The sequence below is a fragment of the Lepus europaeus genome, chromosome 2 (genome assembly GCF_033115175.1).
Source record: "Lepus europaeus isolate LE1 chromosome 2, mLepTim1.pri, whole genome shotgun sequence".
Taxonomy (NCBI): domain Eukaryota; kingdom Metazoa; phylum Chordata; class Mammalia; order Lagomorpha; family Leporidae; genus Lepus; species Lepus europaeus.
In genome coordinates, this window is record NC_084828.1 from 138889027 (window position 1) to 138905795 (window position 16769).

The 16769-nt window shown below is 40.4% G+C and overlaps 1 protein-coding gene across 6 annotated transcripts in view; it reads right to left on the reverse strand.

Moving 5' to 3' along the window:
* Nucleotides 1-16769, reverse strand: part of U2SURP (U2 snRNP associated SURP domain containing) — a 66234-nt gene that overhangs the window by 43158 nt on the left and 6307 nt on the right. For 2 of the 6 annotated variants that reach the window (XM_062213610.1, XM_062213570.1), the window contains exons 2-10: nt 15773-15817; nt 13754-13885; nt 9968-10066; nt 6484-6598; nt 6155-6288; nt 1317-1384; nt 714-808; nt 596-631; nt 423-505 (exon numbers count right to left, since the gene is read on the reverse strand). In XM_062213610.1, coding sequence (XP_062069594.1) covers nt 423-505; nt 596-631; nt 714-808; nt 1317-1384; nt 6155-6288; nt 6484-6598; nt 9968-10066; nt 13754-13885; nt 15773-15817 — 807 coding nt within the window. The remainder of the gene's footprint in view (nt 1-422; nt 506-595; nt 632-713; nt 809-1316; nt 1385-6154; nt 6289-6483; nt 6599-9967; nt 10067-13753; nt 13886-15772; nt 15818-16769) is intronic. The other 4 variants (XM_062213588.1, XM_062213580.1, XM_062213602.1 and 1 more) reach the window with 4 other exon arrangements.

A 16769-nucleotide genomic window follows, 5' to 3' on the forward strand; every position in this document is an offset into this window, starting at 1 on the left:
AAAGACCATACTGTGCATGAACTACTACACCCCCAATAACAGAACTGATCATATAGAATGGGGAAAGAATTAAAATATAGTTTGTCACATGAAGAGTAAAAACGGAGACTCCATAAGGAAGAAAGCTATGCATCAGCATGGTTTAATCTCAAAATATCATCACCCTCCATTGGTCATCAGCAGCACCTAAGTAAAACATTCCTAATTTAGAGTTCATTCCAATTACTGAAAGAGGCAAGTCTTTAAGAATCAGTGAGAAGACAATCTGGGCCACACCATTATCAGTCTCAAGCTAACAAGATAATTTTAGAGACCATTAGATTTGCATGCTTTGAATCCTGAGTTTATTACTGACAAAGCAGCTTGCTTTCAAAAGCAGAAAGCAAATGATCTAATATTCATCTTACTTTACTAAACATTACCTGTGGATTAATGTTTCCAAGGTATAAATTAGTAGTGCTTGGATCTCCTACATCATGTGAGCCGGGTGCATAATCATCAAGAACTAGAGCAAAAAAAAAAAAAGAATTATAACCTGTAAAATATAAAGTTTGGACAATATCTTAGGAATTAAAAAAGCAAAAAACTGTATTACCACCAGATGATCTATTTCTTCTTGAAGGTGCATCCACTTAAAAGGAGGGAAAAGAAAACAAGTCTTAGTTTTTAGAATAATCAATCACAAATATACATAATAAAATCATGTCACTTACTAGAACGACGCTGACCATCAGAATCTGATTGAGGAGGCTCAAATCGACTTAACCTGCCTTTTGTTTTATGTCTCTCATCACGTTCTTCCTGAATTCTGTTGAAAATATTCACAATCACTAAAAATAAGCTACAATTTGATCACATTTCTAACAGAGCTTATCAAGGTACCATCTTCACATTACTGGAAATACTTGCAAGTAATTAGTTACCACTACTGACAACCAAGATTAGAAAGCCTTTCCCTCAGCTGTAACACAGCCACTAGCAAATTTCTGACTTATCATACTAGCAATGGAAAACAAAGGCTACTTTTAAGATGAGGAGGAAATCAACATTACAACTACTGATTTTCTTGTTAATTGCTAAGTTTAGCCACTCCTCACGCCCCCACAGTGAATATACTGATACCACTGGAAACAGACATTAACCAACTGAAATCGAATTCATACAATAAAAGCATCCTAGATGCCAGATTAAATGCTAATTCATTTCTAACATACTCCACAAAAATATTTTATCTAAAACAACTTCTGCAGCAAGCTGGTTAACACTAATCTGGGTCATAGACCCATGATAGTTATTCTCCATACAACGAAACTTACTGTTTTAACTCTTCTTTGAAGAGTTCCAAATTGCTTTTTTTCTTTTCTTTCTCTCCTTTCTTCAGTGGCTATGAAAAATACAAGCTATACTTTAAATAAAGGAAAGTTAAACAAAACTAATGATTCAAATATAAGAGTATTTAAAAATTATTGTTAATCCCCATATCTAAATTAAAAAAGACACTTCTATTGTCATTGAACTTTTCTTCCTGGTCCCTCCAAATAACAAACAAATCATTAAACTAAGCCATTAAGTAAAAAAAGAAAACAAAAACAAACAAACAAAAAAAGGCGCTGCTGTTCAATAGGCTAATCCTCCACCTTGCGGCGCCGGCACACCGGGTTCTAGTCCCAGTTGGGGTGCCAGATTCTATCCCGGTTGCCCCTTTTCCAGGCCAGCTCTCTGCTGTGGCCCGGGAGTGCAGTGGAGGATTGCCTGAAGTCCTTGGGCCCTGCACCCGCATGGGAGACCAGGAGAAGCACCTGGCTCCTGCCTTCGGATCAGTGCGGTGCGCCGGCCGCAGCGGCCATTGGAGGGTGAACCAACGGCAAAAGGAAGACCTTTCTCTCTGTCTCTCTCTCTCACTGTCCACTCTGCCTGTAAAAAAAAACAAAAACAAAAACAAAACAAAACAAAAAAACTAAGCCATAAAATGACAGTAATCTTAAAGGAGCCACTAACTTTATCTCCCTAAAGGTTCTAATAGTCAGGCTTTAATACTGGGGAGATTGGGAGAGAGGCAGCAAAAGATCAATGAACACATGTTACTGAACCTTGTAAAATAACTTTACTATTATGAACACTTAACAAAAATGTGTGCTCTTGGGGCTGGTGCCGTGGCATAGTAGGCTAAGCATCCCATATAGGCACTGCTATTCCTGGCTGCTCCTCTTCCAATTCAGCTTTCTGCTATGACCTGGGCAACAGCCATGTCCTCTCCTGCATTCTCTTGATTGCAGTACAGAAGTATTCAATTTTTATGAGGTCCAGTTCATAAAGTTTTTCTTGTGAAATGTGTGCTTTTGGTGTAATATCTAAGAAATCATTGCCAGGAAGAGGTCATGAAGATTCGTTATTGTTTTTCTCTAAGCATTTATAATATTAGCTCTTATTATAGAGTCTGTGAACCATTTTGTGTTAATTCTTGTGTATGGTGTGAAGTAGGGGGTCCCCTTTTAGTCTGTTACGTCTGAATATTGTTGTCCCAGCACCATTTGTTGAAAAGATATTTTTCTTCTTTAATTATCTTGATATTTATAAGATTCCAAAAGCAGATTTAGCAGCAATTTGTTCTTTTTAAAGGACTTTATTAATACATTAGATTCTCAGGGTTAGAGGCAGTTTTTTTTTTTTTAAAGAATTATTTTATTTATTTGAAAGAGTTACAGAGAGACGCAGAGACAGAGAGAGAGGTCGTCCATTCCGCTGGTTTACTCCCCCAATGGACTGCAACGGCCAGAGCTAAGCCGATCCGAAGCCAGGAGCCAGGAGCTTACTCCAGGTCTCCCACGCGTGTGCAGGGGCCCAAAGACTTGGGCCAACTTCTACTGCTTACCCAGGCCATTAGCAGAGAGCTGGATTGGACGAGGAGCAGCCAGGACTAGAACTGGCGCCCATATGGGATGCCAGCTCTGCAGGCTGGGGCTTTAACTCACTACACCACAGTGCTAGTCCCTAGAGGCAGATTTAAAAGAGTGATTCCAGAGACGTTATTCACTGGTTCAGTAATTCCTGTCTTCCAAAGTTGATTGCTTTGAAAAGCACACTTTTTTTTTTTTAAAGAATTTAATTTATTTACTTGAGAGGCAGAGTTGCAGACAGAGAGGAGGAGACAGAGAGAAAGGTCTTCCATCCTCTGGTTTGCTCCCGCAATCGCCAGAGCTGGGCTGATCTGAAGCTAGGAGTTTCTTCCAGGTCCCCCACATGGGTGCAGGAACCCAAGCACTTGGGCCATTTTCTGTCTATATAAAAATATCTTTTCAACAAATGGCGCTGTGCACTTGCTCCTCATGTGGGATCTCTGTCCTTAATGTGCTGTACATTTTGATTTAATGCTATAACTAGTACTCAAACAGTATGTTTCACTTTGTGTTTCTATGTGGGTGCAAACTGTTGAAATCTTTATACTAAATTGATCTCCTGTATATAAAGAGAATTGAAAATGAATCTTGATGTGAATGGAAGGCGAGAGGGAGCGGGAGAGGGGAGGGTTGCGGGTGGGAGGGAAGTTATGGGAGGGGGAAGCCATTGTAATCCATGAGTTGCACATTGGAAATTTATATTCATTAAATAAAAGTTTAAAAAATAAAAAAAGAAAATGCATATATGAAAAAACTAGCATGGATTTCAAAATTTCTCACCACAGTAAACTTGTATTAATTTATTTTAAAAGGGAGAGAAAGAGAAGAGAGGAAAGGAAAGGAGAAAGGGGGGGTGGAAAGGATTGGGGGAAGAGGAGGATGCTGGGGGGAAAGGAGGATGCTGGGTGGGGAGAGAAGGGAGGAAGATCTTCCCTGTACTGGTTCACTCCCCCAAAATGGCTGCATTGGCCAGGACTGGCCTAGGCCAGAGTAAAGAAACCCATCTGGGTCTCCCAAGGGGGTGGCAGGGCCCAACTACTAGTGCAGTCTTCCACTGCTTTCCCATGCACATTAGCAGGGAGCTAGATCAGAAGCAGAGCAGCCAGAACTCAAACTAGGGCTCCCATATGGGATGCCAGTGTCACAGGCAGCAGTTTAACCTTCTGCACCACAACACTGGCATCCCACAAACTTTTGTTAAGTAGCCAAGAGAAATGAAAACATTTGTGCACACAAGAGCTCGCTCATACACCAATGTTTATAGCTGTATTAGTTATAATAGTTGAAAAGTGGAAACAACTCAAAAGCCCATCAGATAATGAAGAAATAACGAGGTACCATCCTTAAAATATAGTATTGTTTAACCATAAGAAGGAATGATGCCACAACAAAGGTGAACCTTGAAGTATTATGCTGGTAAAGAAGCCACAAGCAAAAAAAGAAAGAAAAAAAAAATCACATCTTGCATGATTCCATCTGTACAGAATGTCCAGAACAGGTACATCAACAGAGATAGAAAGATCAGTGGTTGTGAAGATGATTAATCACAAGTACAGGGTTTCTTTTGAGGAGGTGTTAGAAAGCAGTAATTGTTGGAAAACTCTGAGTATACTAAAAAAAAAAAAAAAAAAAAAAAAAAAAAAAAAAAACACCCAATTGTACTAAAGTGTAAAAAGGTGAATTTCATGGCATGTGAACCATTTCTCTATAAAGCTGTTATTTTAAAGAAATTGCAGGGCCAGCGCTGTGGCGCAGCAGGTTAACACCCTGGCTGAAGTGCCGGCATCCCATATGGGCGCCGGTTCTAGTCCTGGCAGCTCCTCCTCCAGTCCAGCTCGCTGCTATGGCCTGGGAAAGCAGTACAAAATGGCCCAAGTCCTTGGGCCCCTGCACTCGCTTGGGAGACCCAGAAGAAGCTCCTGGCTCCTGGCTTCGGATCAGCGCAGCTCCGGCCGTTGTGGCCAACTGGGGAGTGAACCAGCGGATGGGAGACCTCTCTCTCTTTCTCTCTTTGCCTCTCCTCTCTCTGTGTAACTCTAACTTTCAAATAAATAAATAAATAAATCCTAAAAAGAGCAATTTTAAAAATCACACAAGAAAAATATCAGTGTTGTCATTCAATACAATCATATTTCTGACCCAAATCTATCCATCATCCCCTATAAAACTCCCAAGGATAAAATATTTTTTTCACGACTCTGTATATTTAAAAGATAGTGTAGGGGTAGGCATTCGGGTGTTGCTATTAAGACACCACTTAGAGGGGCTAAAGCTGTGGCGTAGCAGGTAAAGATGCCGTCTGCAGTGCCAACATCCCACATGGGCACCAGTTTGAGTTCTGGCTGCTCTACTTCCATTCTAGCTCCCTGCTAATGTGCCTGGGAAAGCAGAGGAAGATGGGCCAAGTGGTTGGGCCCCTGCACCCACAAGGGAGACCCGGAAGAAGCTCTTGGCTGCAAATCGGCCCTGCTCCAGCTGTGGTGGCCATTTGGGGAGTGAACCAGCAAATGGAAGACTTCTGTCTCTCTCTCTCTGCTTCTCTGTAACTCTTTCAAACAAATAAATAAAATCTTAAAAAAAAAAAAAAAGACCACTTGGGATACCAGCATCCCATATCAAAGTTCCTGGGTTCAAGTCCCGGCTCTGCTCTTGATTTCACACTTCTGTTAATATGCATCCTGAGAAGCAACTGACTCCCACATGGGAGACCAGGATTGAATTCCTAGTTCCCAGCTCCAGTCTTGCTCAGCCTCAACTGCTGTAGGCATCTGGGGAGTGAACCAGCTGCCTGATGGGAGGTCTGTTTGTCTGTTTCTGTTTCTTTCTCTCTCTACCTTTCAAATAAATAAGTGTCACTATTTCTGGCAATGACTTCCAAAGAATTCCAAAAATGTCTTGAGAAATAAATACCACAAATGCTACCAATTTAAACAGCCTTAAAAAGATAATCCTATTATTTTATATTTATACCCAAAACAGTTTACAGGTATACCTAAAACAGTCTATTTTTGACTTGCAACATATGTACCACAGCAATGAATACCACTAAAAAAATATCATCTCTTTGTCATACTTTATTAATTCTCATCTAAGTACTTACTGGGATAGAAAGCATCAAACCTAAATATATATCCCCCCATAAAACTGAGAGAGGAAATAAAACAAAGTCTTACTTATAGTGAAAGTGCTCTAAATATAAATGGTCATTGGTAGTGTCATCTCTGAAAATAAATGGCCAATTACTAAGTACTACTTACAGGTTTTTTGGTTTCTATCACAAGAAGTGATGGTGGTCTTTCATTGGATGACTGATTTGGAGGATTCTTCTGATCTGCAAATCTTGAAGATGGCTTATAGATTTTACCTCTTTTTTCATCCGTTTCATGTTCTTCTGAAATTTAAAATACTAATTTTATCTAATTACCCCACATCTGGTCATTTACTTTGCTAATTAATGTAACCACTAGAGGGTGGTGATACAAAGAAAACACAAAATTCAAAAGCATAAACTTCTTTCCATTTTTATCTATCCAGTCACTGAACCAGTACTCTGGATTTGCTCAAGGACTGTAATATTTACACCTACCTTTAGCTGCATTCACAACACCTCCTCGCACAAACGTCTTCACTTTATTACCATCACTTCCTTCAAAAGCAGCAAGGAATTCCTCATAAATCTCAGCAGCCGCCTTTTCATCCTCCTAAATACACATGAAAATATCAATGTAAAAATCATTATTGTTCATAATGTTAAATTCATCAAAAATAATGTAAAGGAAACGCCTCCCTTTCCAAGTTAAGCAGTGCCAAAAAGTAGTAACACTTAATCCTAAGTAGGTATTAGATACTAACACTGAAACTAAGAAAAGCTATCTGCTTCTGCTGATAATTTGCAGAACCAAGAAAGACCCACTTTGTATAGGTTAACAAGTAAATTTGTTTAGTGACAATTCAAGGGCCAACATGTATGACAACTGATTATATACAAGCCTTTTTATGCTACTAATTTTTACCAATTCTGACAAATTAATTCAATGAATATAAAATTTCCTTTTCAAACCACCAAAGACATGAGCATTAGAAACATCAGCAGGGGCCGCCTGCAGTGCCAGCATCTCATATGGGTGCCCATTTGAGTTCTGGGGGGCTCTACTTCCGATCCAGCTCTCTGCTATGGCCTGGGAAAGCTGTAGAAGATGGCCCAAGTCCTTGGGCTCCTCTGCCCACGTGGGAGACCCAGATGAAGCTCCTGGCTCCTGGCTTTGGATCGGCACAGCTCCAGCCATTGCAGCCATCTGGGGAGGAAACTGGTGGATGGAAGACCTCTTTCTCTCTCTGTCTCTGTCTCTCAAATAAATAAATAAATCTAAAAAAAAAAAAAAAAAAAAAAGAGCAGCAGCAATATCTACTTCTGACAGTGGCATTAAAGAAAAACAGCTCCAGGGGCCAGCGCTGTGGCTCAGTGCATTAAAGCCCTAGCCTGAAGTGCCAGCACTCCATATGGGTGCCTGTTCTAGTCCTGGCTGCTCCTCTTCCAATCCAGCTCTCTGCTATGGTCTGGGAAAACAGTACAAGATGGCCCAAGTCCTTGGGCCCCTTCCCCTGTGTGGGAGACCCAGAAGAAGCTCCTGGCTCCTGGCACAGCTCCAGCACAGCTCCGGGAGTTGCAGCCATCTGGGGAATGAACCAGAAGATGGAAGACCTCTCTCTCTGTCTCTACCTCTCTCTATAATTGTCTTTCAAATAAATAAAATAAATCTTTAAAAAAGAAAAACAGTTCCAAAGAATCTTAACATTTTCAATTATATATATATATACATACATATATATATATATATATATATATATATTTTGACAGGCAGAGTGGACAGTGAGAGAGAGACAGACAGAGAAAAAGGTCTTCCTTTACCATTGGTTCACCCTCCAGTGGCCGCCGTGGCTGGTGTGCTGCGGCCAGCGCATCGCCCTGATCCGAAGCCAGGAGCCAGGTGCTTCTCCTGGTCTCCCATGCGGGTGCAGGGCCCAAGGACTTCGGCCATCCTCCACTGCACTCCTGGGACATAGCAGAGAGCTGGCCTAGAAGAGGGGCAAACCGGGACAGAATGGGGCACCCCGACCGGGACTAGAACCTGGTGTGCTGGCACCGCAGGCGGAGGATTAGCCTATTGAGCCACGGCGCCAGCCAACATTTTCAATTATATTCTAAATGTTCTAAAACATATATGAATAAAAAAATCCAAGGATACAATAAATAAAGAAATAAACCAAGAGCATATGTAAATTTAGCATTCAAGAAAAATGAATCTTAAAAAAAAATCAAATGTTAAATTTTCTTGAAAATGAAAGCATACGGGGCCGGTGCTGTGGCATAATGGGTAAAGCTGCCGCCTGCAATGACAGCATCTCATATGGGTGCTGATTCTAGTCCCAGCTGCTCCACTTCCAATCCAGCTCTCTGCTGTAGCCTGGGAAAGCAGTACAAAATGACCCAAGTCCTTGGGCCTCTGCACCCACATGGGAGACCTGGAAGAAGTTCCTGGTTCCTGGCTTCAAATTGGCACAGTTCCAGCCGTTGTGGCCATCTGGGGAGTGAACCAGCAGGTGGAAGATCTCTCTCTCTCACTCTCTGTAATTCTGACTTTCAAGTAAATAAATAGATCTTAAAAAAAAAAAAAAAAGAAACCATAAAAGTACTAGAAGGAAACATGAGGACATTTCTTTATAAGTTGCAATTGGGAAAAACTTGACTGAAAAACCAGAAATCATAGGGAAAGATGGACAAATTTAATTATAAAACAACAGCTTCTACAAGGAGTAAAACACCAGAAACCAAATGCCAATTGACAAACTAGAGGAAAAAATACTACATCTTCTATAATAGACACAGTGTTAATAACTTAAAGATAACATGGTTAAGATAGGAGCAGTTTACAGAAACAAAAACAAGAAAAACTGATCAACTTTACTCCTTGTAAGATAAATGGAAACTAAAAGCTATCCTGATACAATTTTTCATCAAGTAGACAAAACTCCTTCAAATATATCTTCTACCATCAAGGCTCTGAAGAAACAACCGTTCACACAATGAATTGACAGTGATACAAAATATCCCTGCCTTTACAGTGAACAATTTGATAGTGACAAAAAAGCAGAACTACATTTATGAAACTACCATTCAATTCAGTCATCTCACTTACAAGACTATATCCTGAAGATAAACTAGAAAAAAATAAAAATAAAAAGCAAAAACATGCATAACACTATCTACAACAGCATTACTTATAAAAAAAAAAACCCACAAACGCCCACAATAGGATTTTAGTGAAATAAACTATTGTACATCTACACAGCTATAGAGAACAACGAATATTTCTATACTATATCTGAAGTCATCTCTGATATTTAGTATGAAGTTTAAAAAGCAAAGTGGAAAAAAGTATACCACATAGAGCATGCTACTATTCATCTTAGAGGAATGAGTGGATTATCTACATACTCACACTCACACTTGCTTACACACAAATATGAGTCCAAGAATGGGCATTTGGCCAAGCAGTGTTAAGGCACCAGTTGGGATGCCCACATGCCATACAGAGTTCCATGTCTACTCTCAATTCCAGCTTCCTGCTAATGCTCACCCCAGGTGGCAGCAGAGAATGGCTCTCTGTCACCTGTGTGGGAGACCTGGATTGAGATTCCAGCTCCTAGCTTAGGACTGGCACTGGCCCTGGCACAGTCCTGGACCACAGGCAGGCATTTGGGTAGTGAATCAGCAGATAGAAGATTTCTCTGTGTATGGATTTCTCTCTAATAACAAACATGATTCATTTTCAAAAGGGAAGAAATAACCAATATTGTTACCTAAAAGGCAGCAAACGGGTCAGAGACCACAGAGTAGAAGATAGACTCCTCTGAATATACCTTTTGCACATTATTTGGTTTAGGAATGGAACTGAGAACACAGTGGAGGTCAAGAATCTTTTGGAAACATCTCTCTACTACCTATATAGTTACTGCCCAATCAGGAACATTCACTTCCAAGGATAATTCAAAATGATTTTAAGTATTACCTTTTTCTTTAATTCCTCTTGTTCCTTCTTACTTAAAGTTCGCTTAGCTGTACTCATTTTTCCAATACTGAATGCTTTAAGTTTATTTTCTAGAAGAGGCTATAAAAAATAAAAAACATACGCTTTACATACACATTCTAAACCAAACTGCAATTTTAACACACCTCAGTTAATAACCATTCTTTAGAACTGATTACTCTTAAAAATCAAATCTACCCTAAGCATCAGACGCCTGTCATGGGCTTGACTGACATAAGCTTTCATTAAAGAAGGTCTTTATGTGTAATCTCAAGGTTAATAAGATGCAAAAGTCATTTTTAAAAATGGTAAAAACAGAAGAGAAAGACAGGCATCAAGTTTAGAACAAGAATAAAAGTTTCCAAAGAGGGAAAATAAAAAGTTATAGGGCCAAAATAGCATGATAGGAAACCTCTTCAAACACAGAGAGGGATGTATACATTTCCACAGTCCAGTAGCAGGAATCCACCATCTAGAACTCCAGTTCCAATAATTTATTAGGTGGCTTCATTCCTCATCAATAATGTTGATATTTATAAACATCATAATTTCGTTTTCTATACTTAGCATGTATTACCTTCAGTATCGTACATCTCAGCTCAAGTAAAACTAAATCAATTAATTTCCAATACAGATGGGGCATCCCTAATACAAAAATTCAAGACAAAATCTTCAATGTGACACAATGGAAAATTCTACACTGGATCTCATGTGGCAGGTCATTCAAAATGCAAGAATACTAAAATACTGCACAAAATTATCTTCAGACATTTGAATAGCATATTATGAAACAAATGAATTGTTAGGTCTCACCCCCAAGATATCTCATTGTATACATGCAAATATTCTAAAATTAAAACAAAACAAATCTGAAACACTTCTGATTCCAGGTATTTGAGTTAACATGTAAAAGAAAATAGCATTTTAATGAAGTCTTCATTAAAAATTTTAACGAAGTCCTCATTTATGTAACTTAGAAACAATGTCTTTCTTAAATAAGACCTAAATAAATTGACCATAGGCTTTTAGCAGTTTGATAAATAAGCTATTCGATTCATAAACTTAAAAGGTAGAAATGTTTAATAAATACAACCTAAAATATTGCAATCTACTAAAATGAAAAGTTAATCAATTACAAAACTAGACTATCAATTCCCTGGTTACGAAATAAGCTTCCCCTTGGGAGATGCAGAATGGAAGAGTAACACTGCTACAAGCTATTTTAAAGTTGCATTAAAAAAAAAAACTTTTGAGGAAAATAAAGTAGTTTATGGCGCAGTGGGTTAACGCCCTGGCCTGAAGCGCCGGCATCCCATTTGGGCTGCTCCACTTCTGATCCAGCTCTCTGCTATGACCTGGGAAAGCAGTACAAAATGGCCCAAGTCCTTGGGCCCCTGCACTGGCGTGGGAGACCTGGAGGAAGCTCCCAGCTCCTGGCTTCAGATCAGCACAGCCCCAAGTGGCCAATTTGGGAGTGAACCATCAGATGGAAGATCTCTCTCTCTCTCTCTCTCTCTCTGAACCATCAGATGGAAGATCTCTCTCTCTCTCTCTCTCTCTCTCTGCCTCTCCTTTCTCTGTGTAACTCTGACTTTCAAATAAATAAATAAATCTCTAAAAATAAATAAATAAATAAAAATAAAGCAGTTTATAACCCAAAAGTTAATACTAACTTGCAGGAATAGATTCAAAATTAATTTCTGTCCTCAAAATAAGAAAAACGCTTTGTCATCATTCAGCATCTTTGATTTTAACTCAAAAGTTTAATAGTAAAATTAGATAATGAAAAACATTTTACAAAATTTCCATGTTGAAATTTTTATATTCCTAAAACCAAATTTAGATACCCAAAAGAGAAATGGTTAAGTAAGTTGGGGAGTGTTTACTCAAAGGAATAATACAATCATCCATTAAAAAGTTAAAAGAATCTTTGCTAAAATGAAAAAATATTAGATCTGAACATATTTTTTCTCTCTCTCTCCTTTTTTTTTCTTGACAGGCATAGTTAGATAGTGAGAGAGAGAGCCAGACAGAGAGAAAGGTCTTCCTTTTGCCGTTGGTTCATCCCCCAAGTGGCTGCTACGGCTGGCACACTGCGCCGATCCGAAGCCAGAAGCCAGGTGCTTCCTCCTGGTCTCCCTATGCGGGTGCAGGGCCCAAGGACCTGGGCCATCCTCCACTGCACTCCCAGGCCACAGCAGAGAGCTAGACTGGAAGAGGAGCAACCAGGACAGAATCTGGCGCCCCATCGGGACTAGAACCCGGGGTGCCGGCGCTGCAGGCGGAGGATTAGCCCAGTGAGTCACAGCACCGGCCAGATCTGAACGTATTTTAAAACATGTTCCCATAAAATGGATCTCAGCAAACTAAAAATAAATTCATGCTTAGAAATATTAAACAAGGGAGGCGGCACTGTGGCACAGTAGGTAAAACCGGCATCCCATCTGGGCAGTAGTTCGAGTCCCGGCTGCTCCACTTCCGATCCAGCTTTCTGCTATGGCCTGGGAAAGCAGTACAAGATGGCCCAAGTCCTTGGGCCCCTGTGCCTGTGTGGGAGATCCAGAAGAAGCTCCTGGCTCCTGGCTTTGGATCAGTGCAGCTCCAGACGTTGAGGCTGGTTGGGGAGTGAACCAGTGGATGGAAGACCTCTCTCTCTGCGCCTCTCCTTCTCTTTCTGTGTAACTCTAAATAAATCTTTTTTTTTTTTTTAACAAGCAGAGTGGACAGTGAGAGAGAGAGATAGATAAAGGTCTTCCTTTACTGTTGGTTCACCCTCCAATGGCTGCCGCGCTGCAGCGGGCGCACCGCACTGATCCAAAGGCAGGAGCCAGGTGCTTCTCCTGGTCTCCCATGCGGGTGCAGGGCCCAAGCACTTGGGCCATCCTCCACTGCACTCCTGGGCCACAGCAGAGAGCTGGACTGGAAGAGGGGCAACCGGGACAGAATCCGGCGCCCTGACCGGGACTAGAACCCAGTGTGCCAGCGCCGCAGGCAGAGGATTAGCCTAGTGAGCTGCGGCGCCGGCCTCTAAATAAATCTTTAAAAAATATATATTAAACAACAAAAATTAAGCAGGTAATACTGGCTACTGATGACTATGCTGTTTATTATACTTCATAAATTTAATCACAAGGGAAAAAAAAACTATTTAAAATAGAAAAAAAAACACTAAAAGAACCAAGATTCTGGAGCAAAGAAACTCCTTTCCTATGTTCCTGTATTGTCCAGGTAATTGTACCTACAGGATGAATAGTACTCTCTCACTTTTTGCTTCTCAGAGAAAGACAATAAGCTCTCAGAGAGCAAAGGACTGTGGCACAGCAGCTTAAGTGGCCATCTGAGATGCCATCTTCCCATGTGAGTGCTGGTTGGAGTCCGGCTGCTCCAATTCCGATCTAGCTCCCTAACATATCTGGGAAAGCAGCAGAAGCTGCCCCAAGCAGTTAGGCCTCTGCCACTGACATGAAAGACTCAGATGGAATTCCAGGCTCCTGGCTTCAGCCTGGCCCAGCTCCAGCCATTGCAGCCATTGGAGAGTGAACCAGTGGATGCTAGACCTTTCTCTCTCTGCCTTTCAATAAAAAAGCGTGTTTGGACATCTGTGACTGGTAATTATTTACTTGGTTCATTAAAAGTCCGATGGGAGGAGGAGCAGAGATAAATCCAATGATTACTTATTTTACATCCAAAATGCTCCTGTTTTTAAAATAAATTTAGAGACTTCAAGGACAGATTAAAATCATTAATTTTATCTTTACTGATACTCACTCTGGAGACATTCTGATGAGGAGAATCACAAAGGCTCTCACGAGTACTTTCATTCCTATAATTATGTTTTCTTGGGCTCTTAGGCCGTGTCCGACTTGGCATATCACTATCTGAGGGTCCAGATGCATCCATCTTCAAGAAATGTAAAAAAATTCTTTAAAGTCACATATATAATACTGAAAACTAGAAATAATCCAAGTGTCCAAACACTGACAAAAATCTCATCATTCACCATCAAAACCCACACCCTTTAATACAACCGTTGACTTCATCAGAAAAGTCCTTAAGGACACAGAAAGGTTTCAACAATTCTAACTTGTACTTGAAAGCTCGCATTTATATTGGAAACAGTTCTTGGAGTAACATGTCCACATTCTTCATTTTCAATAAAATGCCTGCCACATTCTCAAGCCTGAATAATAGTTTGTCAGATGTTCCTTCAAGTAAAAAAAGTATTTCATGAAAAAACCAACTAGTTTCAATCTCAACTCATCAACTATACAAGTACTTTTCTTCAAGAAAAAAACACACATTAGTAAAACGTATCTTAAATGTACTTCTTGGGCCGGCACCGCGGCTCACTAGGCTAATCCTTCGCCTGCGGCGCTGGCACCCCAGGTTCTAGTCCCGGTCGGGGCACCGGATTCTGTCCCGGTTGCTCCTTTTCCAGGCCAGCTCTCTGCTGTGGCCCGGGAGTGCAGTGGAGGATGGCCCAAGTGCTTGGGCCCTGCACCCGCATGGGAGACCAGGAGAAGCACCTGGCTCCTGGCTTTGGATTGGCATGGTATGCCGGCCACAGTGCAACAGCCAGAGCAGCCATTGGCGGGGTGAACCAACGGCAAAGGAAGACCTTTCTGTCTCTGTCTCTGTCTCTCTCTCTCACTGTCCACTCTGCCTGTCAAAAAAAAAAAAAGTACTTCTTGTTTCATCACAAAATATAAAAAGACCTGTCTGTACTCAAGTCAAGACTTACTAATACTTTACTGCTTCACTAGGAACTTGCTAAGTGTAACTAGCATATTTTTACTATTCCTACTATAGAAGATTACAATGACTACTAGTACTTTTTGGCATCACTGCCTTGATTGATCCTGAAGTGTCAACTGCTTTTGTACCACAGTATGACTGTCAACACAGTGAAAAAGGTAAATAATGTCAGTATTACCACAAAATAGTTTTGAACAAGACTCCCTGAAAGATTCTCAGTGATCTCCTGGAGGTCCACAGACCACACTCTAAATGTTATTGTAATACTGCAGTATTACTCAAGAGTCAAAAAGCTTTCAATAAAAAACATTATGTCTATTAACAGAAAAATAGCTTAATAAGTAAGTTTATGTTCCCACACTGGAATAGTATGATGCCATTAGAAAGAACAGATTAGTGCAATGCCAGCTGACTTGTCAGCATGTGCAACAGGTATATCGTGCAGTGAGAAAGGGTCCATAATACACTCACACAGCGAATGTGTAAGTATATACAACTATGTGCAAACAGAATTTTATAAACACAATTTATAAAAGGGAATATACATACTAAATGTCTAACTTTGAGAGGGCTGATTCACACAAGTAGAAGGGTTCATAGCAAAAAAGATAAAAGAAAAAGATTAAAATAAAAGATTAAAATCATAGGCATAAGGTTAGAATTTGCTCTAACAGTTAAGATGCCACTTGGGACACGGACATCCCATATTGGTTGGATTACCTGAGTTCAAGTTCCAGCTATGCTCCCAAGCAGCTTTCTGCTAATGCATACCCTGGGAGGGTCAAACAGCCGGGTCCCTGTTGCTCACGTGGGAAACCTGGACTGAGTTCCCAGTTTCAGCCCCCTACAGCGGCCAGTTACAGGCACAAGGGGAGTGAACCGGAGGATCGTTGTCTTTTCCATTTCTCCTCTGTGTGTCTCTAATCTCTCAAATAAATAAGTCATTTGTTTAACTACAAGGATAAGAATATATACCAATAAAAAAATCAAATTTTTAAAGAAAAAAAGAAAAAGACTGCCTTTTATACTCACATGTGCATCTGAAGATCCAGATGAGTGAACATCTGATGATCTGGTCTGAAAGTATTAAAGTAATATGAATGTTAGTGGGATATATCTAAGGCATAATTACCTTTTTATGGTATACAATGGAAATTCAACCAGTATTTTTACAAATTTTTGTGCAAAAGCTTTTCCCAAGTCATGAAACACACCGTTTACTGTCAGGACACTGCTGGAGAAATTTCGTGGGAGACAACAACAACAACAAAAAAATGCCCTCCCTTTTTCCAACCATCCAAAACCACAATTAAGAAGCAGACTCCAGGGGCCAGTATTGTGGCACAGTGGGTTAAGCCACCTCCTGCAGGGCCAGCATCCTATATGAGCAGGGCCGCTCCACTTCTGATTCAGCTGTTAATGCAGCTGGCAAAGTAGTGGAAGTTGGTCCAAGAGCTTGGGTTCCCTGGCACCCACATGGGAGTACAGGAAGAAGCTCCTGGCTCCTAGCTTTGGCCTGGCCTAGCCTCGGCAATTGTGGCCAACTGGGGAGTGAACCAGCAGATGGAAGATTTCACTGTCTCTCTCGGCAACTATTTCAAATATATAAATGAATCTTCAGAAATAAAATAAAAAGCAATCAGTTCAAAGCTAGCACTTTTGTCAGCTTTGCAAATAACATAATTTGATGAATTTACAAATAGGGCAATAACGTCATAGCTTGGAATCAGCTGATTTCAATCAACTTAAGATGTCATTAGTCACAGTCATCACAAACCAATTTCCATCGATAGGTGGCTACAACTACACAGCATTCAGAAAGGAACTCTGTTAGGTTTAAGAACAATTAAAGAGATGCAAATAGCAGGTATTAAGGCCAACAAGTAACAACCAACTTCTACTGCTAGTGGTCCACGTAAACAGCAAATGTCCACACTATAGAAGCTGGGCCTCTCTCTCTTTTAAAGATTTATTTATTTATTTATTTATTTGAAAGGCAGAGTTACAGAAAGAAAAATCTTCCTCCCAC